General features: G+C 40.7%; 1 protein-coding gene across 1 annotated transcript in view; it reads left to right on the top strand.

Moving 5' to 3' along the window:
* LOC134349867 (uncharacterized) overlaps nucleotides 1-27,716 on the top strand; it is a 145,763-nt gene that overhangs the window by 55,106 nt on the left and 62,941 nt on the right. The window contains exon 8 of the mRNA XM_063054831.1: nucleotides 21,513-21,571. Within this exon, the coding sequence (XP_062910901.1) occupies nucleotides 21,513-21,571 (59 nt within the window). The remainder of the gene's footprint in view (nucleotides 1-21,512; nucleotides 21,572-27,716) is intronic.

Genomic DNA, 27,716 nt, shown 5'->3' with positions numbered 1-27,716 from the left:
CAGTGGGGTTTTAGTTGTGAAGGAAAAAATGGACAGGGAACTGTTGTGCGAGCAGAAACTCGCCTGCACGTTATCTCTGGAAGCGGTGATTCAAAATCCTCTAAATATCTATCATATTCAAGTGGACATTCTGGACGTAAATGATAATGCCCCGCGTTTTCCTGAGAGTCGCATTAGGTTGGAAATATCGGAAGTGGCTGCTCCAGCAACGCGCTTCCCTCTGGAGTGCGCACAGGACCCGGACGTTGGATCCAACTCGGTACAAAGCTACCAGCTCGTAGAGAACGGCTACTTCTCTCTCGATGTTGAGACGCGGGGTGGCAGCGAAAAATTACCGGTTTTAGTCTTGGAAAGACAGCTGGACAGAGAAAAGGAAAGTAACCACAGGTTGGTGTTGATAGCTGCGGATGGAGGGGTTCCTGAGAGATCTGGCACTGCTGAGATATTGATCGTTGTTGAGGATGCCAATGACAACGCGCCTGTTTTCCCGCAACCTGTCTACAGGGTCAGTTTGCCAGAGAATGCACCCAAAGGAACATTAGTGATTAAATTAGATGCCGCTGATTTGGATGCTGGAGTCAATGGGCAGATAGTGTATTCGTTTAGCAGTCACACTTCAAATACAGTTCGTGAAATGTTTGGGCTGAATTCCAAAACTGGCGAAATCAGAATTAAGAATAATTTGGACTACGAGGAAAATAGTGTTTTTGAGATAAATGTCCAAGCAAAAGATATGGGTCCTAATGCAACCCCTGTATACTGTCACGTGGCGGTTAACATTGTTGATGTGAATGACAACGCTCCTGTAATTACACTGACATCTTCCTTCAGTCCAATCGGCGAAGATTCCCTCCCGGGAGCTGTGGTGGCTCTGATTACTTCAACTGACAAAGATTCGGCTGAGAACGGGCACTTGGACTGCGAAATCCCAAAGAACCTTCCATTTAAACTAGTTTCATCTTTACAAAAATATTATAAACTGGTTATCTGGGAGACACTGGATCGTGAACATCTATCAGCCTACAATGTAACTGTCGTGTGCACCGACGCTGGGGTTCCCCCTCTCACATCCAACAAAACGATCCTGGTGGAGGTCTCGGATATAAATGATAACCCACCCCAGTTTACACAGCCTGTATATACAGCTTATGTAATGGAGAATAACGCCATAGGTGCATCCATTTTCACTGTGACTGCTTTCGATCAAGATTTAAATAGGAACGCCGATGTGTCATACTTTATTTTGGAGAGCCAGATTCAGGGCATGCCAGTGGCCGCATATGTCTCGATTAACTCGCACAGCGGGGTCATATTTTCGCAGAGAAGTTTTGACTTCGAGAATCTCAAAAACTTTCAGATCCTGGTTCAGGCGCGGGATTCTGGATCCCCACCACTTTCTGGAAATGCCTCAGTGGATGTAATTATCTTAGATCAGAACGACAATGCCCCCGTGATCGTGCAACCTTTACCCGAATTCGGCTCCACTGTTTCAGAGACCATATCCAGGCTCGCAGAACCAGGTTACCTGGTTACGAAGGTTTCTGCTACCGACGGTGACTCTGGCCAGAATGCTCGCCTTACCTATCAGATTCTCCAAGCTACTGAGGTCGGTCTATTTACCATTTCACCGGACACGGGAGAAATCTGGACAATACGCAGTGTTAGTAAGAATGACGCTGTCAAACAAAGGTTGGTCATCTGCGTTAAGGACGATGGATCACCGCCACTGACAGCCACCGTGACAATCATTTTGTCTTTAGTTGGAAATGATAGACAAGTGCTGTCGGAACGGAATAGTTTGTCTGCGGATCCCGGGTTTGATTTTGATACCAGCTTTTACCTCGTAATCGCTTTAGGGGTCACTTCGTCCGTGTTCCTGGTGATTTTGATTATTCTCGCCGTTAAGGTTCATAGATCCTCTTCTCTTGGCGCATGTGGTTGTCTTACAGTAAGAAACTCGTTACATGGATTTCAAAGAGGCAATAGAACCCTCCAGATACCACCAAACTACGTTGAGGTGTTTGGGGGTGATCCACTTTCTCAGAGTTTCCGCTATGATTCATGCTCAAGTTCACGTTCTGTGAAGAGGGACTTCAGGTTGTCCAGCAGCGGATCTACGCGTAAGGATTTTACTCCGAGTGGCGTTCTGGGAAATGGCGATACTTTACAAACCGCCAAGTCTGCGCAGTGCAGGAATACTGTAAATGAGGTGAGGTTGTTATTCGCTGGCGAGAGCAACACCTCATGGGTCTCGATTGGATGTACAAATGTTTACTGAATATATTTAGATCATGGAGACTGGATTTGGGAAATATCTATGAATTAGTCATATTTGCTTTCAATGTGATCTGAATTTCCCGCCACCTTTTCAGGACCTGCTGCTCTGCTAATGAATCGTGTGGCTTTTGCTGCTCTTATAGTGTTTTAGTATTTCATTGCATATTAGAATCAAAAAAATGTTACCATTGAGGATGTACGGTTAAAGCACAAAAGTCCTGGATTTATTGTCATCTACATTTTTATGGAAGCAAAATGCGAAATACTGATCACCCTGGTTATTCGCTAGGGCCTGGGGAAGATAAACTAATTGAGTTTTCTTGCTCCAGCCATGATACTGATGTCATGAGTTTTGGTACTGGGTTGATATTTATGTTCAGATTTTGTTTAATGATGTGTTTTACTCAGTCAACTAAAATCAACAGTCATTTGCTTATATAATGTCATAATGTCATAGTACATAATTATATGACAGTATAATGTTATATAATTGTAATGCTAATTTATTTTAATAATATTTGAATGCCCGACCCCTATTATATAACATTTTACTGCCATGTAATGGGGATTAAGCTTTAAAGTATGCAAAATAAAAATCGATCTGTTTTGAAAGTATGCAAACATGTACATCAATTTTAGATGCTTCCAAAACTGCATAAAGTAGTCTTTTTAATGGGTTTGCAAGTAGTAGCTTTCAGAAAATCCACCAAAAATTAGCAGCGGACATGAAATTTCCAAGCCAGTGCGTAAAATTATTTCAGAAATTTATATTGTACAATAATAAATATGACTGAGTGGTTACCAGAAGCATTATAGCTTTAAGAATGGTTCTGTGTGATGATTGGTTGAACGGCAGTTCACCAATGAGAAGCTGAAATGTGTCTGGAGATCTGGACTGCCCCTTTCTCTCCCAGCCACCATTATGTATGATGTGATACAGTGTAAAACTCCGCATAGCGAGCCGCGTAGCGCTGGATTTGGGTTTTGTATTCGAAAATGCTGGATATTTTAAATGAAATCGAACGGTTCGAGCGAAATCTCAATAACTTTTGAAAAATACAGGTACTTTATGCAACATTGCCTCTTTTGTCTTTAAAGCTGGCATTGTAGAATCTTATTCCAGAGAAGCGGTGAATGGCGTGTCGCGCTGAAGTCATTGCAATGCTTTGTACAGGAGATGGGATATTCTAATTTATATTGGCTGTTTAAATGGTCAATTTGTTATTATATGTTATCGTCCTGGGTTCTAGTTTCGGGACAAGTTCGCTATTCAGTTCCTGAGGAGCTGCAACTAGGTGCCTTTGTTGGGAATATCGCAGAGGATTTGGATTTAGATGTGAAGGAACTGACTGCTCGCAGTTTTCGGATTGTGTCCAGTCCCAGGAAGCAGTACCTCGATGTAAATTTGGACAGTGGAATTCTCTACGTAAAGGGGAAAATTGATAGGGAGCAGATTTGCGGGTCCAGCTCTGCGTGCACATTGTTCCTGGAGGCCGTGATCGAAGATCCGCTGACTGTGTATAATTTTCAAGTAGAAATCCTGGATGTAAACGACAATGCCCCCAGTTTCCCCAAAGCACAATTCCGCTTGGAAATCTCAGAGGTTGTGGCGCAGGGAGCGCGCTTTGCCCTCGAGTCTGCATATGACCCAGACGTTGGAATCAACTCGGTGCAGACGTACCAGCTGAGCGAAAACGAGTATTTCACCATAGACATACAGTCACGCCGCGGAGATGGCAAGTTGCCGGTGTTAGTGTTGCAACGGCTACTAGACAGGGAAAAACAAAGGATCCACAGGTTAGTCCTGGTCGCGAAGGACGGAGGCATCCCTGAGAAATCCGGGACGGCTCAGATAATTGTCACTGTGCAAGATGCGAACGATAACGCGCCAGTATTCCAACAGTCGGAGTATAGGACAAGGCTGTTTGAGAACACACCCAAAGGAACTCTAGTCATCAAACTAAATGCTACTGATTTAGACGAAGGCGCCAATGGGGAGGTTGTGTACTCCTTCAGTAGCCACGCCTCCAACAGAGTCCGTGAGATGTTCAGTCTGGATTCCAGAACTGGGGAAATCAGAGTCAAGGGGAATTTGGACTATGAGCAAAACGATATTTTTGAGATCAATGTCCAAGCGACGGACAAGGGACCTTACGCAACGCCTGTACACTGCGAAGTCTTGCTGGATGTTATTGACATTAATGACAATGCACCTGAGGTGACACTGACCTCTATATTCAGTCCTGTCAGCGAGGAGGCTTTGCCCGGGACAGTTGTCGCCCTGTTTAACGTGAATGACCAAGACTCTGGAGATAATGGGCAGGTGCATTGCCAAATTTTAAGTGGTTCTCCTTTCAAACTGGATTCCTCTATGAGGAATTATTACAGATTACTAACTGAGCAACGGCTGGATCGCGAAAATATCGCAAAGTACGATGTTACCATCGTATGCAGTGATAGGGGATCTCCTCCTCTGACATCCAAAAAATCCATCCGGGTGGATATTTCCGATGTAAATGACAATGCTCCGCGCTTTACGCAGCCGTCATACACAGCCTATATAACGGAGAACAATGTTATAGGATCTTCTATCTTCTCCGTTATTGCCAGTGATCAGGATGTGAATCAGAATTCTCAATTGTCGTACTCTATCTTGGAAACACAGGACCAGGTTTTCCCAGTATCCGCTTACGTGAATATTAATTCAGAAACTGGGGTGATTTATGCTCAGAAATCATTTGACTATGAACATCTGAAAAGCTTTGAGATCTGTGTCCGAGCACAGGACTCTGGGCCTGTATCACTGAGTAGCAACGTTTCAGTCGATGTAATTATCCTCGATCAAAATGACAATGCTCCAGTCATCGTTCATCCACTACCAGAACATGGCTCGACAGTGACAGAGACTGTGTCGAGTTCCGCGGAGCCCGGCTACCTTGTCACCAAAGTATCCGCAACCGACGCAGACTCTGGCCAGAACGCTCGCCTCACTTATCAGATTTCCCAAGCTACAACCCCCGGACTTTTTACCATTTCTTCAGACTCAGGGGACATATGGACGACGCGTGGCATCGTGGATAGAGATCTTAGGAAGCAACGTTTGGTGGTCGTTGTGAAAGACAGCGGGGAGCCAGCACTCTCGGCCACATTAACCATCATGATCTCATTGGAACAGGGTTATTCGGAATCGTTATCCGATGTGGATAGTTTATCCGAAGAAGCAGTTTTGGCCCCTGAAACGAGCTTTTATTTGGTCATAGCCTTGGGATTACTTTCTGTGGTCTTCCTGGTAATTTTAGTGGTGCTCGCCGTTAAAGTTAACCAAAACCGATGGGGATTTGATGATCGTAACTCTTGTTGTCTTAGGGGGAGAAGTCGAAAGACAGGCAGGAGCATTCAAATACCCCCAAACTATGTTGAAGTGTTTGGGGGCGACCCGCTCTCTCAGAGCTTCCGTTATGATAGTTGCTCTTCGTCACACACCATGAAGGGCGACTTCATGTTCCGCAACACGTGCAGCTCACTTGCAAGCAAGAATAACAAGATTCCGCCAGTATCAAATTCAGAAAGTTACAGAAACACTGACAATAGTCAGGTGAGAAGCCTTTCCAAAGGAACCCGTTTGATTTACATACACGTCAAGATCCTAACTGGTGGAAAGAAAAAGCGGGATCCTCTTTTGTTCTCCACTTTTCCTGATCATCGAGAAGCTCAATGTTTTCATCACTTAGCTAGACTCGGTAGATTTATAATTGTAGTTATTGTGCCGTATTAAATTATTGTAAGTCTTATGGGTGCGGCAAATTGTAATGAAATCCACGGTAGCATCCAAAATACCAATATGTTATGACTGTATAATGATAGATCACTGTTCGGTTTTCTAGCAAAAAAAAACCTCCAGATATACAAATGAAAAATTGCGGGAGACAGACAACAGGTTAAGTGACATCTGTGGAAACAAACTAAATCAGATTTAACAAAGGGTCGCCGAGCTTCCGAGTTAAATCTGTTTTTCTTGCTGCATATGTTTCCTGGCCTGCTGTGTGTTTACAAAATTCAGTTTTTTTTTAATTTTCAGCATCTTCAGTTTTGATGATTTTTCAAAAATATCTTCATAATGCATTTCATAGAAGGTATTTTGCAGGTGTTATTGAATGAGTAGATGTTGCTCTCCCAGCTTGGGCGATTAAGAACGATCGCCATTAGATGTGTCGTCATTTTGACGGCAAGTTCTGTTTTATCATATTGAAAACTTTTCTGAGAAAGAAATTGTGTACAATATTGATGGTAAGGAGAGTAAACATTTTTAAGTGTACAACTATAAATGCCACCGTTACGCTGACGTTTTCAGGGTCATTCCAGCTTTAAGCAGTGCTTAGCGCAGTGATTGGTTGAATGCGAACATGCACACGTTCACCAATCAGAAGGCAGATGTTGGCTGGAGATCTTTCCCCATCCACCATCGCGTAAGATCAGCTACAGTGTAAAAATGGACAGCGGGCTGCGTAATGCTATATTAGGATCCGAGGATACTCCTTTGACTGATTTTAAAAAATAGGAACATCTGCGTTAGTTAATGTGTGGATTTTCAAATTGTACAGGTATTTCTTTACTAAAGCAATGTAAAATTGTATAGAAAGACGTTTATTAAGGCTGTTTCGCGGACGGAGCAGGGCTGCGCCGAAGCATTTGAAATGATTTTCGCCGGAAATGGGATATTGCAGAATATATTGCTTGAAAAAATGGTTTCTCCTATACTGTCTATTCTTCTGGAGTCTAGTTTCGGGGCAAATTCGTTATTCGATTCCCGAGGAACTACAACTTGGCGCCTTTGTTGGTAATATCGCGGACGATTTGGGTTTAAATGTGAAAGAACTCACAGCTCGAAATTTTCGCATCGCGCCTGGTCTCGGGAAAAAATACTTGGATGTAAATTTAGACAATGGGATATTATTTGTGAAGGAAAATATTGACAGAGAGCAGCTTTGTGAATCAAGCCTTACTTGCCTTTTATCAATGGAAGCTGTAATCGAAAATCCTTTGAATGTCTATAGAGTTGAAGTGGAGGTTCTGGATATAAACGACAATGCTCCCATTTTTCCAAAGAATCAGGTCCGTTTAGAAATATATGAAGTGGCGACGCCGGGTGCCCGTTTCCCCCTCGAGTGTGCGTACGACTCGGACGTGGGGACCAACTCCTTACAAGATTACCGCCTGGTTGAGAATCAGTACTTCGCGCTTGACATTGAGACCCGCAGTGGGCAGGAGAAGCTGCCAGTGTTAACACTGGAGCGGGCGCTAGACAGAGAGAAAGAAGCAACTCACAGGTTACAACTAATTGCTGAGGACGGCGGGATTCCCTCAAGATCCAGCACTGCTGAAATATTAGTCGCAGTACAGGATGCCAACGACAACCCTCCTGTATTCGCCCAGTCCGTATACAGGATCAGTCTGAATGAAAATGTGCCCAGAGGAACACTCGTGATCAAGCTTAATGCAACTGATTTGGATGACGGGTCTAATGGAGAGATAGAATATTCCTTTACCAGCCATACCTCGGCGACAGTGCGTGAAATGTTTGATCTCAATTCCATAACGGGGGAGATCAAAGTAAAGGGGAATTTGGACTATGAGGTAAATCGTGCCTTTGAAATCAATGTTCGGGCAATGGACAAAGGTTTTGCTCCACAACCTGTGTACTGCCGTGTTCACGTGGACATTACTGACGTGAATGATAACGCCCCTGAAGTTAAGGTAACGTCTTTGTTCAGTCCTCTTGCAGAGGACTCTTCCCTGGGGGTCGTGATAGCGCTGATTAGTACCACAGACAAAGACTCGGGGGAAAACGGAGAGATTCATTGTCACATCCCAAATGACCTTCCATTTAAACTGGATTCGCCTTTAATAAACTATTACAAATTGCTAACCGTGGACCAATTGGATCGGGAAAACATCCCAAAGTATGACGTCACTATACAGTGTAGTGACTCGGGTTCACCTCCTGTCACCTCCAAGAAAACAATGCAGGTCGAGATCTCTGATGTCAATGACAACGCGCCTTGTTTCAGCCAATCGGCCTACACAGCCTATGTGACGGAGAACAACGTCATCGGAGCCTCTATCCTATCAGTGACAGCTACCGATCCCGATTTAAAACAGAATGCTGAAGTATCATATTCCATCACGGAGAACCAGGTTCAGAGTGAGTCAATAGCCAACTACGTGTATGTTAATTCGGAGAATGGAATCGTATTTTCTCAAAGAAGTTTCGACTACGAGGAACTCAAAAGCTTCCAGTTCCAGGTTCAAGCCTGGGACAACGGAAGCCCGCCACTCACTAGCAATGTTTCGGTGGAGATTGTCATCTTGGACCAGAACGATAATGCACCAGTTATTGTTCATCCACTACCTGAACATGGGTCAACCGTCATGGAAACATTGTCTCGCTCCGCAGAGCCAGGTTACCTGGTGACCAAAGTGTCCGCCATCGATGCGGACTCGGGCCAAAATGCTCGCCTCTCCTACCAGATTGTCCAGTCTACTGACCCGGGACTTTTCACCATTTCACCGGACACGGGCGAAGTGTGGACCATCCGAGGCGTGGTGGAGAAGGACGCGACAAAGCAAAAGTTAACCATCGTGGTAAAAGACAACGGGACACCGCCACTTTCAGCTTCTCTGACCATCAGTTTGTCGGTGGTTGACGGGGATGCCCAGTTGCTCTCTGGGGTCACAGATCTAGACGAGGAGGCGGCTTTCAAGTCCGTACTGAGTTTTTACTTGGTGATATCTCTGGGGGCAATTTCATCCATTTTCCTGCTCATCTTAATCATCCTCGCTGTGAAGGTCCATAAAAGCAGGAGTGGGCTTGGTGCTTACGGTTGTTACGGGGACATCTGCTGGTGTTATCAATCAGGACGCTCTGTCAATGGGATTCAGAAAGCTAGCAGAAACATTCAGATACCTCCGAATTATGTAGAGGTGTTCGGAGGTGATCCGCTTTCTCAAAGTTTTCGCTATGGAACCAATTCAACTATAGGTTCTACCAAGAGGGATTCCCCGTTTCCCAATACGCGTAGCCCGACTGCAGTGACATATAAAGGCGGGGGTAGGCCTAATGAGAAATACAAAGATCTGCAAACCCAAGCTCCTGAACATTGTAGAAACTCTGTAAATAATGAGGTGAGGTATTCCTTTAGAAGGGCAATAGATACCTCACAAGTGTGATTTGTGTGTATTTATATGCAGTAATCCATATTATTGCAGTCCATATTGGTGGCATTATCTGCACATTGAAACGAAGTTCCTTTTGATATCTACAATCCATAACCGCAAAGCCTTTTTACCGTGCGTTTAAACTATCTAATTATACAGTGGTCATTCTTCTTGAAGGCGTAGGCGTTATTTATTGTCGACGTCGAAGGATGTTTCAGCCATTTTAAAATAAGCCACATTTGGTTGTAATGCGTAGTAGAGGAAAATGATTTTAAAGTATATCAATGAATCTAAAGCAAATGTGAACTAATACGTAGCTATGAACACACAAACGTTTTAGTGGCATTGTTTGAAGAATATAATGTATTTCAGGCTGTTCTGAATGTAAATTTAATCCTGGTGATAATGTTGTTTGTAACTGTATTTCTTCGCCATTTATGTTGATAATTCAGAGGTCAATGCGAGTATCAAGACTACCTGAAATAGGCAGACAGGTGGCTGTTACATATTAAAGCAGTCCACTTAGGAGTCATCAAGGAAAGATCAAGTATTTTACAGTTAGTGCATAAATAAATGGTCTTTAAGTTTGCCCTTTTGAAACTCCCTTGAAAACTATTTAAGCGGAATGTATAAACCTCTAAGCGAGTAACAATGGAGGCAGAATCAAATTTCGACTGTGCAACTATAAATATTGTTTTCCAAAGCCGAAACAGTGTGTCAGCTTTAAGAAATGGAGTCTCTTGTGATTGGCTGAAAGCGAATGCGTCTTCACTCACCAATCAGAAGCTGAATGGTGAATGGGGATCCTGACGGCCCCTTTCGCCGCTTGTCCGCCATCACATCTGATCCGATTCAATATGAAATTGTATAGCAAGCGATGTGAGATTGTATTAGAATCGTGATTTTTACAAGTGGCAAGAATTAACAGCAAAGAAAAATCTCGAAGCCATATCGCAGCTGCAGGTATTTTTTTTGTAGAATGGAAGTCCGTACTTGGGATTTTAAAACATGATAACCATTTTATTCCGGTGAATAACTGGGCAGCGCCGTGACGTGCTGAAACATTCGGAATGCATTTTGTGTGAAATGGGACTGTGTAAAATATATTGGTTGTTAAAATGGCAACTATTATGTTCAGTGTTCTACTGGAGTCTGATTTCTGGACAGATACGTTACTCGATTCCCGAAGAATTGCAGCCGGGCGCCCTTATTGGGAATCTCGCAGCTGATCTGGGTTTAGATGTAGAGCAGCTCTCAGCTCGGAATTTCCGTATTGTGTCCAGTCCCACGAAGCAGTATCTCTATGTAAAACTGGACAAAGGCGTTTTACTTGTCAACCAAAAAATTGACAGAGAACTCATCTGTGGTCCAGCCCCCGGTTGCGCCTTGACACTGGAGACAGTTATTGATGAACCTCTGAATGTGTATCATATCGAAGTGGAGATCGTGGACATAAACGACAACGCTCCCCAGTTCCCAAAGAGCGAGATACGTTTGGAAATATCTGAGTTGGCTGCGCCTGGAGCCCGCTTCCCATTAGAGTCTGCGTTTGATCCGGACGTAGGCAGTAACGCACTGCAGACCTACCAACTGGCTACAAATCAATATTTCCAACTGGATGTACAGTCTCGCAGTGGGGACGGTAAACTCCCAGTGCTGGTAATGGAAAGAGCCCCCGACAGGGAGCAACAGTCTACCCTGCAGTTGCTGCTGACGGCTCTTGACGGAGGCATTCCTGAACGATCGGGCACCGTACAGATTATTATCCGCGTCTTGGATGCCAATGACAACATGCCTACGTTTAGCCAGGCGCTTTACAGAGTCAGATTGCTGGAAAATGTACCCACGGGAACGCTCGTTATCAAAGTGAATGCCACCGATCTGGACGAGGGTTCTAATGGGGAGATCGTGTATTCGTTTGGTAGCCACGCTTCCGTCAAAGCACGGGAACTTTTCAGCATAGACCCTAAAACTGGAGAGATTAGAGTGAAAGGGCCTCTGGATTTCGAAACGGGAACAGAGTTGGAGATTAGCATACAAGCTGAGGACAGGGGGTCCCTTTCTGTACCTGTGCATTGCGATGTGCTTGTTGAAATCGTAGATGTAAATGATAACGCGCCAGAGGTGGCGGTGACCTCTCTGTCCAGTTCAGTCGCCGAAGATGTCCCGCCAGGGACGATGGTAGCCTTAATCAGTGTGACCGATTCAGACACGGGACAGAATGGAGAAACTCGCTGCCAGATACCAAAGAGTCTTCCTTTCAAATTAGATCCGACGTTTAAGAACTACTACCGGTTGCTCACCAAAGATTTACTCGACCGGGAAATGGCTTCTCAATATGTCATCGCCATTACCTGCAGTGATGCGGGATTGCCTGCGTTTACCACTAACAAGACCATTCAGTTAAAGATCACAGATGTAAACGACAACCCTCCGCGTTTCGCGCAGACTTTGTACACTGCCTATGTGATGGAGAACAATGTGATTGGCAGTTCCATATATTCGGTGTCAGCTTCTGATGCAGATGAAAATCAGAATTCCAGACTGTCTTATTCTATTCTTAAGACGTGGGCCGGCGGTTCTCCCGTATCCGGCTACGTTTCTATAAATTCAGAAAACGGCGTAATATCCGCTGAGCGTTCTTTTGACTACGAAGAACTGAAGAAATTTCAGATCGAAGTCCAAGCTACGGACGCTGGGGAGCACCCACTGAGCACCAACGCATCGATCAGTGTGGTCATCTTGGATCAGAATGACAACGCTCCGGTGATAATATCCCCAAGGCCCGAATACGGCTCAACAGTAGAGGAGACGTTGTCCAGGTCAGCAGAACCAGGTTATCTGGTGACCAAAGTATCTGCTGTCGATGCCGATTCGGGACAGAATGCAAGACTTACTTACCAATTGGCTCAGGTTACCGCCCCTAGTCTTTTCACCATTGCGCCTGACACGGGGGAGATATGGACAAGCCGTCGAGTTATCAATGAAGATGCAACAAAACAAAGCGTGGTAGTCGTGGTAACTGATAATGGGGTCCCACCACTTAAAGCTACAATTAATATTATATTAACGTTTGAGGGCAGTCACACAGAGCTTCTCTCAGAATCGAGCAGCGTCAGTGGCGAACTGGGATTCCCTTCGGACATAAGCCTTTACTTGGTTATAGCTTTAGGAATAATTTCGTCGATCTTCCTAGTAATATTACTTATCCTAGCTGCTCAGCTCTACAGAAGCAGGAACGTTTTTTACCGTCGCGGATGCGCTTTGGACACGTGTTGTATGAGTTCTACGCATTCTCTTAATGGAATACAAAAAGCCAGTGTAAACCTTCAAATCCCCCCGAATTATGTTGAAGTGTTTGGCCGTGATCCGCTCTCCCAGAATTATTGTTACGAGGTATGTTCCTCATAAAGATGGCGGCATATACCCCAAGATCCAAAACAAAATCCAACCGCAAAGTGCAACCGGGTCCCCAGTGGAATCAGTGTGACAATAAATAGCGCAATCTTCACATGATGTAAATGATAGACGCGCTGTCTCTGTTGAGGTGAGGCATACTGTGTAAGAAAAACATCGTCCAGAACTAGTACTTAATCTGGCATGTTTTCATATTCCTTGGATGCCAACAATTAAATAGAAAAATTTCTGTGCGCAGTATGGTTTAAGTAATTAGCCTTAAGGAAAGTCGTCTACCTGTCTCTGTGCGAAGGTCGACGAACCAAAGTTATTATTGTCGTATGTAGGATGACACAAATGTAAATATAACTGACCCTCTTTTGCATAGGTTGTGTTGTATCGGCAGCACAGCGCGCGTAACTGAGGCAGTCTTGATGTTGACAGACTTTTAACTCACGTGGTGGCGTGATGCAGTTACCAAGAGGGGGACTAAACCAGAAATACATATAATGAACAACTTAATGCTTATTTGAAAGGACATCTGAGTGCATCAAGTTTGAGAGCATTAAAAATGTTTGCAAAAATATTTTGTGCATCCCACCTAAAGTCAGTGAATCATTCCACCCCGAATTAAAGCAATGTTCTGGAATTTAAATAGTAAGGTCATTAGAGTAACATATCAAGGTTTTAGTTTATTTTCATGAAGAGTGTTTTTGGACAGCCAAGGCACAGTAAAAGCTAACCTTTAAAACGTTGTTAATTGTTTAGACTGGTACTATAAAATACTTACATGAAAAATTCTATATATGTAAGTGAGGTAGTTATGGAACATATACTGTATAGACTATGGATACTCTGTATTCTGTAACTTTATGCATATTGGAGTTTATGGAATCACTTATATCTGGATTCAAATCTAACTTGCGTGCCACTGGTTATTATATTTATAATTGTTGTGTTGGCTTTGAATTGTACTGAAATAAAGTTGGAAGAATTTGGGTTTATCTTGGAGGAAATATGTATTTCAGAAGCAGTAAGGCCGGATATTTTGGATGGTCTTGCAAAAAATTAATGGACCATTGTGTGCAGTTCTGGCTGCCAGATGATAGGAAGTATGTGGTTGTGCTGGAGAAAGTCTAAAGAGATTCATAAGGATGTTGCCTGGATTGGAGAACTTTAGTTATTGAGATATATTGGAAAGGCACAGACTAGATTTCCTTGGAGTGAAAGTAATTGAAAGGTGACCTGATGGAGCAAGATAAAGATATAAGAGGCAGAGATAGCTGATCATAGATAATCGCAATACGTTTCCATGGTAGGCTTGCTGGAAACATAAAGTGAAAAAAAGTGAAAGGGTATTTTAAAGGGGATCAGAGGGGAAAGTTTGTTTATAGAGATTCAAGACTGTTTAATCTCATTTCCAGGACACAAGTGTAAAAGAGAACAAAATTATTGTTACTCTGGGTTCAGTGCAGCCCAAAAAATACAATAAGATAAAGAACACAATATTAAAAAACACAATAAATATAAATACAAATACATAAGGTACTCTTTCCCTCTGGTAGCCTGCAAGTCACCCTTGGACAAGGTGTAGCACCTGCTTAGCTCCCCAGTCAAGGTCACATGAAGCCATGGGAGCAGGTGGCAGATGGTCATATGAGCAGCTGGTGCAAATCACAAGTCCTGGTTATGTGACCACTGACACCAGGCAGATGATTTGTGAAGGGTATTGATAATGGCCAGGGTCACTTGTCTTGCAAAGACACTGCCTAGAGAAGGCAATGGCAAGCCACTTCTTTAGAAGTATTTGCCAAGAACAATCATGGTCACGGATAGACCACGATTGCCCATTTCATGTGACACGGCACATAACAAACAAAAATAAGATAGCTTATATACATAGATTAATTGTATCTCCATAAAGTGACACTGGGCCCAGGAGTGCGTATACACAAGGTGACTGACAGAAAATGATAAAATAGTGGTGTTCGGGGTGTGGGAGGGTGAATTAGTGGCTGAAGGTGATGATCCGCCTTACTGCCTGGGGCAAGTAACTGATTTTGAGTCTGGTGGTCCTGGTGTGAATGTGATGTAGCCTTTTCCCTGATGGAAGTGGACAAACAGTCCATGGGCAGGGTGAATGTTACTGGCCCTTCCCAGCACCATTATGTATATATATCCTCGACAGTGGGTGAACTGGTGCCGGTAATGCATTGGGCAGATATCTGGTTGATATCTGGTTGTTAATAAATCAGAAATACTCATTATGCTTAAATGACATTCAGTCTTGCACTTGAATAGACAAGGCAGCAAAGGATGCAGAATTAATGTCAATGAAATTTATATGGATAGGCAATGAGGCCAGCATGAGTATGGTGGGCAGAAGGGCCTGTTTTTGTATCATATGATGCTATGACTTTAAGGTTATTGGAACATTTGGCACCTCAGAGTTGCCTGGTCTTCTCTGACACAGGGGAATTCACCTAGGCAATCAATTTGGAGGATAGAGTCCTGCTTCTAAATAAAGAGTAAAGAAATTCCAAGACCAGCATGAAATCTCTATTTATTATAGAAACTAACCTTGAAATCCCATGGGAAGTACAAACAAAAAAAGAATATGCTTTGGATCTAAGTGATTATCTACCATTGTGTATCTGGAGATGAAATGTCTATGAAATAGCTGAATGTGCTGCTCCGTTTCATCAAGAGCACACTTCTCTGTATAATGATCCAAGTGGGTAATCAGCAAATAGAATGAACCAAGGTTCTGCACTCTCTTGTAATTGAACTAGTGCTTTACAAAGCAGCCACTGGGCTGCAAAATCATTTATATCAGAGCATTAAAAGAAAAACTCTCCAATAGTGTTCACAGCCTTCAGTGCAAAAGGTAACTCACAAAATTTGAGTAATTTTTATATCATCAGCATTTTCTGGAACATGCCTGCACTTGTCTACTCTGAGACCTTCCAACAGAATGCGTGCTGATCCACCCATTTCGCCCATTTTGAACAGTAGGAAGTCATCTTGGACATTCCTACTGTCTAGTAGTTCATGTTCTGGAATCCCCTTCCTATTCTTTTATTTATTTTCATGTATTAGTACTTAGCAAATGTGTTATAAGGTACTGATATATTTATTATCAATACTGAGCCCTGAAGAAGGGCCTTGGCCCAAAATGTTGACTCTTGATTCCTTTCCATAGATGCTGCCTGACCTGTTGAGTTCCTCCAGCATTTTGCGTATGTTACTCTGGATTTCCAGCATTTTTAGGATCTTTTGTCTTTGTTGATATATTTAAATCATGATTGCAATTTGTATGTGCATGGGAACATTACACTTCCAGAATGTTTCGTTCTAGCCTTCTTGTCCTCTTGTATTTAGTGCATTCACATATTTAGCTTTATCTCAGAGGATTTTGTGTCCCAGTGCATGTTTTGTTATCTAATTTGTTATCTATTTTGTTATCTAATGCATCTTTATTTCATCTTTTTCCTGGAATTTAATTTCCTGGAATTTCCTAGCATTAAAATAGCAAGAAATGAACATATTAGACATATATTTAAATAGGTAGCTGCTAACCTGAAGTATAATTGACAGATATTTAAATTGCACAGAATAATTGGATTATACTAAAGGCCAAGTATTTTTATTAATTGTATTAGTATTAACTCAGAGATTGGTTTTTCACAGTTTTTGCAGGTATTATACTGGAGGACATGCCACAACTTCAGTATAGTTATATATATTAATTGATATAAAATAGAAGTCTGTTAACACAACAGATTCTGTAGATGCTGGAAACTCAGAGCAACACATAAAATGCTGGAGGAAGTCAGCAGGTTAGTCAGCACAACCAATTTGTTATTTTGATTAAAGCGGTTGGAAAAGAAGTATTTATTCTCTACAGTTGCTATTCAAAATCAAGTGCCTATGCTTAGAATGACGAAGACCTATTTTTTTTTACATTTGGTTCTGCAGCTATTTGTTCACAAGTCCAAACATGTGCTAAATACCAAGCTGGAATACATGTGCTAAACGTGCTAAATCTGTTCTTGTGTGGAAAATTAACAAAATGCCAGAAAAAGCCATTCAATTCACAGCTCCATATTTGGGTCTTGCCGCCACAGAATCAAATTCGAATTTAAGATCATTTACAGTGCAAGGAAAGGAAAGACTGTCCTGCCAAATATCAATAATGAGACATAAAAAAGATAAATCCTATTGCTTCCCAGTCAAATTGCTGGCTGAACTACAACTAGTACAAAGCAAAGTGAGAGTCGCATCTGAATCTTAATCTTAAGTGCATTGATTGTTAGGACATCTTATTGTCCACGTTTATCTTCAGTCAAGTCAGAAACAAGATTTAAAAGTATGTATGCAATATTTTGATAAACTTTGTATTATTTCTTTTTTCTAATAATGTAATGCTGTTGTTGATAATGTCACACGGTTACTCAACAGCATCAAAATAGGGCATTTTATTTTGTGTCCACAGGATAGTATTGATTAGATTTTTACTGTCTGGACTGCAGGTTTTAACTATGTGTTGGGTTATTACAGAGCTCAGCAATTATAGTGTATAGTTTATAGCAATCCAAAACCCATACCAAATCAATGCAATTTGTTTTTGTCATATCAGCAAGGTCAATGGGAAATAAGAAAATGCATGTTTAGAGTGGTGAAACAATTTCTGTGCATGAAGCAATGACTCAGTATTTCTGAGTATTAAATATTCAGTGCCATTAAATTAAATTTAATTATGTGTACTGGTATCAGAAAACCTTTGTAATGATTTGCATCATTTGCTTTCTTTTAAAATAATGCCTCTGCAGAATGATGTATTGTTAATACTCTTTTGTCTTTAAAGTGAAATGCATAAGGCCAATTGGTGCTCAAATGCTGTAGCAAGTAATTAAATTGAATAATGGTTTGGGATTGATGACTAAAAATGCTAAGGCTAAATTCTGCAAAATGCTGTTAATACAGTCAAAGTGGATTGTGCAGTTCACTGTAATGATAATTCTAGCTTTTTTGGCCTTTTTGTGGATTCACTGCACAATGTAGTAACAGATTTCGCACATTTTGTGCATGTACTCCAGTTTGGTATTTAGCAATGTTTGGTCTTTTATAGCACTTCGGTACAGGCTCAGGACAGCATTAACCTCCTGTTTTATACATGAGGTGTACTATTGAAGATAGTGTATGGCTGTTTCCTATCAGGCATAAGGTATCTAGAATCTCGGTCTGGTCCGTCATACAATAAGGTCATCATTTTACTCCAAATACTCTGAGCTCAAATCCTCAACACCTATGTTCAGCAAAAATATAGCCATCTGCCATTTTAAACTAATAATTATTCAAGTATCATTTGCCAATTTGCAGAAAAGCATTCCAAAATTCTATTAGCCTTATCAAGTGATTTTGCCTTCACTCATAAACCCCTTCTGCTATTTTTTTAGATTATATCTTCTCCTTCAACACTTTTAGTTCTCTTTAATACTTTTAATCAAAGCATGCATAATCTTTTAAGAACACAAACACGTGGAATTCTGCAGATGCTGGAAATTCAAGCAACATGCATCAAAGTTGCTGGTGAACACAGCAGGCCAGGCAGCATCTCTAGGAAGAGGTACAGTCAACGTTTCGGGCCGAGACCCTTACTCAGGACTGCAGTCGACGTTTCAGGCCGAGACCCTAATGAAGGTTCTCGGCCCGAAACGTCGACTGTACCTCTTCCTAGAGATGCTGCCTGGCCTGCTGCGTTCACCAGCAACTTTGATGTGTGTTGCATAATCTTTTAAGTCCCACTTAGGGAACAGAGTCTCACTTAGTCATTCTTTTCAATTTACTTTCTTAAAAGTCCAAATAATATTCAAATAGATCTGTATTGCTCACATGCAATTGCACGTTTATCCTTCCTAAGATATGACACCCAGAACTGCTCACGTTACATCAAGTGTGGCCTTACCAGGTTGGTGTAGTGCGAATATTCCATATCTCCTTTAATGCTAGTCTTCCTGCTATCAGGACCTCAGTTACATTAGTTTTTTTTCATGAGCCTTTTTTATTATTAGCTGTGATTCTACATATTTTTGATAATTATGTACTGTACATGTATATTTTGGTGTCTTTGAACTTTTTGGATCTTTTAGTGTACTTCTTGCTTCATGCATTGACTGTGCAGGCAGGGATACATTTCTGTAACACTAAAGATTGATGGACATTGGATTGTAATGCTGCAGCTGAGGATGAAGGCTTACAACTTACGCAAATTTCAGAATATATTGGGAGAATCAGAATGAGAATAACTGACATATGCTGTGATACATAAAATACCATAAATTACAATCAGAAATATATATACACACACACACATACATACATACATATAATTAAATACGTAATGCAAAAATATAGCAAAATAGTGAGATGGTGGTCATGGTTTGGTTCATTGTCAGTTCAGAAATCTGATGGTGGAGGGATAAAAACTGTTCCTAAAACACACTCTCTCAGTTTCAATGCACTACGTTGAATAAATGAATGACTTGCACTTTCTGGTGTGAAAACATCAACTAGCTGTTAATTTCTTCACAACTCATGCTGGAGGCTATTCTTTTTTAATCATACCCCTGCAGTTTCCTTCATCTGGGATTTTTTTGGGCTTCTGTCCAATTTCTTAATTCATTCCCCAGCAATGCACAAAATATTTTCAGAAAATGAGTTCTACTATTAAGTGCTTTTTAATGGAATATAACCTAAATGAAGGAAATATATTCCCTGTCCCAACTTAATTATTGGTTACATAACTCCCACCAGCCATCAGTCTACTTCTTCTTCTTCTTGAGTGCCCGTCGAATCGTCATCGACTCATGAAGACCCTGTGGATGGTGTAGTTGTCCATAGGGTTTTCAAGGCAAGATGCAGAAGTAGATTGCCAGGCTTTTCTTCTGCGCAGGTACTGCTGCTGCCACTCAGGCTGGATTTAAACCCAGGACCGTCCACCTCAAAGTCCACTGCTGATGTAACCACACCACCGACTGGCCGGCCCAAATCATAATGACTCCTTTTACATTTTTAGTTTTCAGTAGGCAAGAATAACTACAATTGTTTGGAATATTGTCGGCTATAAGACAACATGGCTACTTTTAGTTTTCATTGCTGTTGTTATGGCCTATTTAGTTATGGAAGCAGTCAATGCTTACAATTTAGGACAGTGGATATGTGAAGTTAATGAATTATGTTTTCTCCCTAAAATATGAAAGACTTTTTGAAAAGCATCTGTTTATAATTGAAAACATAAAACATAAGAAGCACTGATCTGGCTCTGTAAAACAAAGTATGCAAGTCAACATGTCACACACATCATTTATGACAGACTTTTATTCTATAAATAATCATTATCACCATCAAATCTATTGTAGAACATTTATTCAATATGAAAGTGTCATATTTCATGAATCATTAAAGGTGTAAAACACAAATAAAATGTAAACATAATAAGTTTATATAAATAATGCATTCTTGGTTGAAGGTCTATTGCAGACTAAATTGAATTACAGAATCATATAATGTTGTAGCATGGAAGGAGGCTATTCAACTTACTGAATCCTTGCTAGCTGCCTGCAAAAACTATCAAGCCATTCCCTTATCCTTTCCCAATAACCTGGAAAATCATTTTCTTTCAAGTACTTATTCAGCTTTCTTCTGAATGCTGTGATTGTGTCTGTCTTACAAGTGCATTCCAGATGTTTGCTAATTAAATGTTTTCTCTTCTGTCACTTGGGGTCTTTTATCAATTATGTTCAATCAATGTCACCTGGTTTTTGAGTCTATGGCCAATGCAGTTTTTATTGTCTTGCTACTTAATCTGAGCCCGTCATGATTTTAAATACTTCTGTCAGATTCCCTCTTATCACTGTTCCAAAGAGAACAACTTCAGTTTCTCCAGTCTATCAATTTCCTAAAGTGTGTTGACCTTGGAATTACTCTAGGAGGCAGAATGACTCAGATTCTGCATGGTAAGAGGAAATCTAACATAAGTATATTGAATAGGAACCATGCATTTGCAGGAGGAGCATGGTAAAAGTGTTTGGAATATTTAAAGTGTGGGACAGAGTGAATAAAGCAAGCCTACTTAAGGCAGTTGAAGAGGCATAATGAGGAACAGTAGATAAAAGTTTTATTGCAAATTATTTATAACAGTGAGTGAGACAAGTATTAGTATGGAGAGTAATGGAGTTAATTTCTATCTTCATTGGTTGAAGCAAAAAAATTTCCTGTTTGTCTGAGTATGTCAATAAAATATATTCATTAAAATAGATTTCATTGAAAAATATAGTATTAAAAATATCTTTCTTCATTATGTATATATCTTCTTACTAAAGGCAATCATTGCCATGGAATTATTGGTCCAAAGTAACACTATTCTGTGTATTTCTCTACATATTTTAAAAGGTGTGTTTCATAATTTATTTTCATACAAGCACCAGTGAACTGCTATGAGAAGAAAAATCTGTTCTTGAAGTTGCCTTCAAGGGAGGTTTTCAATGACGTCTAATTGATTGATATATTAAAATTTAAGTAAAATATCATGTATTTTAAGTGATGCCTTCTTTGTTTTGTAGGTGAAACAACCAAATAGTGATTGGCGTTTCTCACAGACCCACAGAGCTGAGCTAAACAGGTACTTGTTAATCATTTATTTATTTATCTGGTGCTAGCTTTGTGTGTGTATTTTTTTCCAATTATCGTGTGAATGGCAGATACTGGAACCCAGAGCAGAATAAAAGAGCAGAAGTGACATTAGTAGGTCCAACAGTATTCATGTTCCATAGGTGCTGTTTGATCTACTGATTTGTTCTATCAGTTTGTTATTTGCTTCATGTTTGTGGGTATTGCCTGAGTTCCATAATGATAATGACCTCTACTAAATATTTGGCTGCTTCTTTAAACCACTAATAACTCAACATCACTTTAACAATAGGCTGTAGAGTTTTCTTTCATTAATTAGCAGGATGTGGTCAATGCAATCAAAAGCAAATTTAATCGCAATTCCCTAATTATTCTTGAGCTATGTGGCTTGCCTGGCCACTTCACAGGGCATTTGAAGTCAACTACATTGCTGAGGGTCTGGAATTATTTATATCCCAGACTAGTAAAGGATAGCAGATTTGATTCTGTTAAGGTTTTTAATGAACTAGCCACAGTCTTAGGGAAATCCAGATGTTTTAAAGATATCATTAGCCATTCTCAATTTATTGCAGTGCCGACTGAATTAACTGAATTTAAATGCGCTAAGTATTATAACAAGTTTTAATTAATTCTATTTGATCACCAGTAGTACTCTTCCCTCTGAGCTGCATGGGTGCATGGCCGTGCAGTAACTGAAATGCTCCCACACATATTGCCTTTGTTGCCACGCAGCTGTTATTTTCTTTTATATAATGTGCCACACAGTTTCCAGGCCATGTAAAAATTTCTTGCTGAGAGCAATGCGCTGTAAAAAAAAGAGAATTAGATGGAAAGTTGACCAGTATCCTGTGGACTTACTATACAATAACTAGTCCCGCCTGCAACATGGTGACAGTCAGGTAAGCCAAGAAGCATTGGGTTCAATTTCTCTACTAGTGCGAGTTGAGTTGATTTTAATTAAGGTGTAGTTAAGAATTAGTACAAGAGGTTTAAGAGTTCCTGTTCTAGGGAGTGATGAAGAAAATGCAATTAGATTACCTTCCAGTACTCCTAGCTAGAAAGTAGGTGTTGATAGGTGTTGATGCCTGTAACTAATTCCAATAAATATTCCAGTCTGCAAAGGGGTATCAGACAAGTAAGCCAGAAAGGAACGGGTTCCATTTGCACATTTGTGTAAGGTGAGTTGATTTCATTAAACGATTATTACAATAGGCTAAAAGTTCTTGTTATAGGGAGTGAGGAAGAAATTTGCTTAGATTAATTCCATTCCCCCTCCCCCATACCTCTGGCTAGAAACTAGGTCGACATTAAGTGAAAATGACATTAGGTTAGGCGTCCTTGCTTCCCAACACTAAAGTAAAAGGAATATGCGTACTATCTAGCTTTATTCATAAAATCAGTGATTCATTATGCAGAGAAGGCATGGGGCAAGAGCAAGTTCCTGCCAGCTCTTTGTTGGCCCGTTGCAGTCACTACCATTCCCCTTGTTCATTACTGTAAATTCATTTCTGTCAAGAGCCTACCTAATTTTCTTCTACAAATCCATTATCACCTCTGCTTCATGACTCGGGATAAGCACTAAGAGAGTAAATGTTTATGCAATGAAACTTAAGGCATATAAGTAGCACCACTCTTTAATAACTGGCATTATCAATACCATCTGCCTAAGTATGAGTTCCTTTCTGTGTGTGGTCTCTATATGGACCATTATTATTTTATCAATGGGCCTTTCGGACCAGGAAATGCTGCTTTCCGGTCCTGACCCCTGCTACTTCACAGTCAATGTTTACAAAAGAGTAAGATAATTGGCAACATCTGTTTTCTATCAGTGAACTTTCTTTACATTAGTGAGGAGCACAGAAATATTCTAAACATTAAAAATGTTAACTTTAAAGAAACATTACCGATTTCACTCCAGCTAGTATTATACATTAATACATTATTTAGATTCTCTATTACAAAGCTTAACAACTTAAAAACATTCTCAGATTAATAGCCACATTGCAGATTGCTTTCGGTATATCACCAGAATGAGGTGAAGAGATCAAGTGTGTGACCTGAAAAAGACTGTAAGGCATAAAGTCTTAGCTATTCAAGTTGTGATCCATGTGATGGTAGATAGCTTAAATCACACCATGGGGTTACTATTAAACAAAACAGTGCAAACAATCTGTGACAAAAATATACTGCTGGCAAACAAAATGAATTCAAAGCATCACACACAAAATGCTGGAGGAATTCAGCAGGTCAGGCAGCATCTATGGAAGTGAATAAACAGACAACGTTTTGGGCCAAGACCCTTCTTCAGGACAGGAAAATGAATTCAAGCTTGCTGACAAATGAGATAATAGAAAATTTAATTTGATAATGAACACAAATAGTACTTATTTTGCTCTTATTAGGGATGAATTCTGTTCTGCAGCTTCATTTGTTTTAAGCGGAATGAGGATTTTTTAATGGAGGACATCGTCATTTTAGTGTACTTTATCTCCTCAATTGCCCAGAAAATCTTACATTTATCGCCCCCTCCCCCACTGCGGCAAATAACTAATTTCAGAATTTCTATGTTTTCCCTATGACTATCTGATCTGACAGTTCTTATGCTGTGGTACAATGCACTCCAGAGAACAAGGATTTCAAGTTCTATACTTTGATAATAAATGGAACTTTGAACATTACATTCTGCCAGGTGGTTGGAGGTCAACAAAACCGTGGGAAGGATAGTGGGGGTGGGGTTGGTCCTTGACAAGTTGTACTCCAGTAAGATGCTGTGTCCTCAAAATTTGGCTTTTGCTCTTGTTTGGAACCAGCATTGACTTGATGGACCAATAGGCTCCTATTATGCTTTAAAAATTCTATAACTCTCGGTGCTGGAGGTTTAGTTTTTGCTATTGTGATTTGGATGTCATTGACAACTTTGAGTTCTGTTGGCACATTTCCCTCTGCTGCAGCCTCACAGATTAAACATGGTGTTTACACACATTCCCTTTGAGATGGCAGTCACTTAGCGAGTTCCTCGTGTGCAGGGATATCTTTCCTTATGTCATTAGTTTTATATCTCACTGCAACATATCAGTTCCTTCAGACGTGACACATACATCTGAGCTCTCTGTTACTGCTATATTCTGAATAAAAAAATCTCTCCCTTCATACATTAGGACTTGATATTTGACAAAGCTTCAGTGAAGATGCTGTTCATAAGAATCTCAGGTTTCTTCATCCACATATCGCCTCACATCATCTCGCTTAATCCCTCCTCCCCAACCCACCTTCCCCCTCACCTGGCTTCAACTTTCACCTTCCATCTTGTACTCCTTTCCTTCCTGCCATCTTCTTACTCTGGCTTTCTCTCTCTTCCTTCCCAGTCCTGAAGAAGACTCTTATCCCGAAGCATCAACTCTTTAGTCCTATCCTAAGATGCTTCTTGACCTGCTGACTCCCTCCAGCATCTTACATGTGTTACTCTGGATTTCCAGCATCTGCAGAATCCTTTGTGTTTCTTTTAGCATAACTGATTCTCCTAGAATAGGCAAGGCAGCGTTGGGTGGAATTAAAATTGGCTAGAGGATGGCAAACACTGAGGGGGGAGCACTTAATGTCTCTATTGCCATGTAAAAGTAGCTTATATCCAGGGAAGTTTTTATTAAACAAGCATTCCACTGACCAGGCACACAGGTAAAGTTCACCCATATACTGCAAAGTGCCTTCTCTGTGTAGAGATGCATTCTGGCCACACTTAATTCTGTCAGAATAGTAGACAGGAAGGAAAAGAGAAGAAAGAGGGAGAACATTGATCTTACTTCATTCCACTTTCTCTGCTCCATTCCCAATGCTGAACTGCAGGTGCAGCAAATAGTCTGAAATGACACCCAGTTGCTCATTTCCTCACAGTCGATTTTTCACTGTATACTGATACCTTGTTTCACTAACACAGCAAATTATCCAGCATAGAATGAAGCCATTCATACCTATGTTAGTTCATTGAAAGACTGCACCACGCCCCGACTCTTTAAAATAGACTTCTATATTATACTTCCAAATACCTATGTATCATATTCCTCTTTAAGAGCTGCGATTAACCCTGCTTCCTATATTTCAGATAATCCTTGTAGATCACCAAAGATATTCACCTCACCTCCCATCTGCCTCACTTTTCAAAATCAAAGAAATTCACCTCACTAATCATCTGTCTCACTATAGTTGCAATGAAATAAATTTACCTCACCCCTCCCCATCTGTCTCATTGTTGTAACAATCAAAAAAATTCACCTTAACCCCAGCACCATCTTTTCCTTTTAGCCAGTTACTGGGTTACAAAAGTGTTCCCTTCCTGAGAAGGTTTAATTTTCCCAAATGGTCGTCTGAGTTACATTCAATCTGCCATTTCTTCTTCACTTTCCCAGTTGATCTAGGTTCTGCTGTAACTTTAGATAACTGTGATTTGTTGCACTTCAATTCAGTGGTATACACTGCAGTTATATATTGCCAATAAGGAGGGGTGAATGTTGGGTAATGGATTGGCTGGGGGCTTTTCCCTTCTGTTGGTGCTGCTCTCTGATCTTTGCTTGGCACTGCCCTCTGGAGCTTAATCAGTACTGCTTTCCAGTGCTGTCTTGGTGGAAGTACAAGCTGAACTAAGACAACTCAAGGACTTGGCTGTATTATTACATATTTTTTCTCTTTGTGACTGTATATATTTCTGAAATCAGAACCACATATGCTATTTGTGCTAAGTACTACTTGCACTGTGCTTTGCACTTTGGCCCAGTGGAATGCTGTTTCGTTTGGCTATAGTCATGTATGGTTGATTGATAACTAAACTTGAAACTTGAACTTGAATTTGAAACTTAAACTGAATTTCTTTGTCCTGGATGGTGCTGACTTCCTAAAACAAGTTTTGTAGCTTCAGTCCTCTAGTTCATAGAATATAGAAGATTGCAACACCACATGGGCCTTTCAGCCCATGATGATGTGCCTTTTAGCCAATTCTAAAATGAATCTAACTATTCCCTCCTACATAGCCCTCCAATTTTCAATCATCCATATGCCTGTCTATGAGTTTCTTAAATCCCCCTAATGTATCTGCCTCTACCAGCAACTCAGAATCAGAATGACAATCATGTTCATTATCTATCCTATGTCATGAAATTAGTTGTCTTACAGGGCTATCCTCTCGATCTTCACTGGAGGTAACTGGGTGGGTTTCCTCTGTGTTCACCAGTTTCCTCCCACATCCAAGGATGCACTGGTTGGTAAGATAATTGGGCATTGTAAATTGTCCTGCGATTAGGCTAGGATTAAATCGGGGCATTGCTGGGTGGGCAGCTCGAAGAGCCAGTATGGCTTATTCTGCACTGTATCTTAATAAATAAATAAATCTCTGCCTCTTATCTTGTACACCTCTAGCAAGTCACCTCTCATCCTCCTTCACTTCAATGAGAAAAGTTCTAGTTCTCTCAAACTATTATCAAATGACATATTCTCTAATCCAGGCAGCATCCTGGTAAACCAGCTCTGCGCCCTCTGTAAAGCTTCCAGTCCTTCCTACAATGAGGTGTTCAAAATTAGCCACAATATTCAAGTGTAGTGTAAACAAGGTTTTACAGAACTGTTGGCTCTTGAACTCAATCTCCTGACTAATGAAGGCCAACACACCATATGCCTTCCTAACATCCCTAATAACTTGCGCAAAATGCCAGTGGAATGTGCTTCTGACTTGTGCTTTATAGATGGTGCAGAGGTTTTAGTTATTCAGAAAGTGAGTAAATTACCACTGGATACACCTTTCTAACCTACCCTTATAGCTACCAGATTTACTGTGCTGGTCTTATTATGTTACTGGCCAATGGTTATGTTTATAATGTTGACAATGGAAGGATTCCAAATCTGATCCGTATCAGCTTCATTATCACTGACGTATGTTGCGAGATTTGCTGTTCTGCGGCAGTAGTAAAATGCGATTCATAAAAATTACTCTAAATTACAATAAGTATGTAAAAAATAAATAATAGTGCAAAAAGAGAGTGAAATAGTGAGGTAATGGATTCGTGGAACATTAAGAATTCTGATGACGGAAGGAAAAAGTAGTTGTTCATTGTTATGTTTTGTAACTCCATAACAGTGAACTAAATCAAGGA

Source organism: Mobula hypostoma, chromosome 7, assembly GCF_963921235.1.
Source record: "Mobula hypostoma chromosome 7, sMobHyp1.1, whole genome shotgun sequence".
Lineage (NCBI taxonomy): Eukaryota > Metazoa > Chordata > Chondrichthyes > Myliobatiformes > Myliobatidae > Mobula > Mobula hypostoma.
Note: the sequence above shows the minus strand (reverse complement) of the source record. Positions and strands in the feature narration are given on the sequence as shown.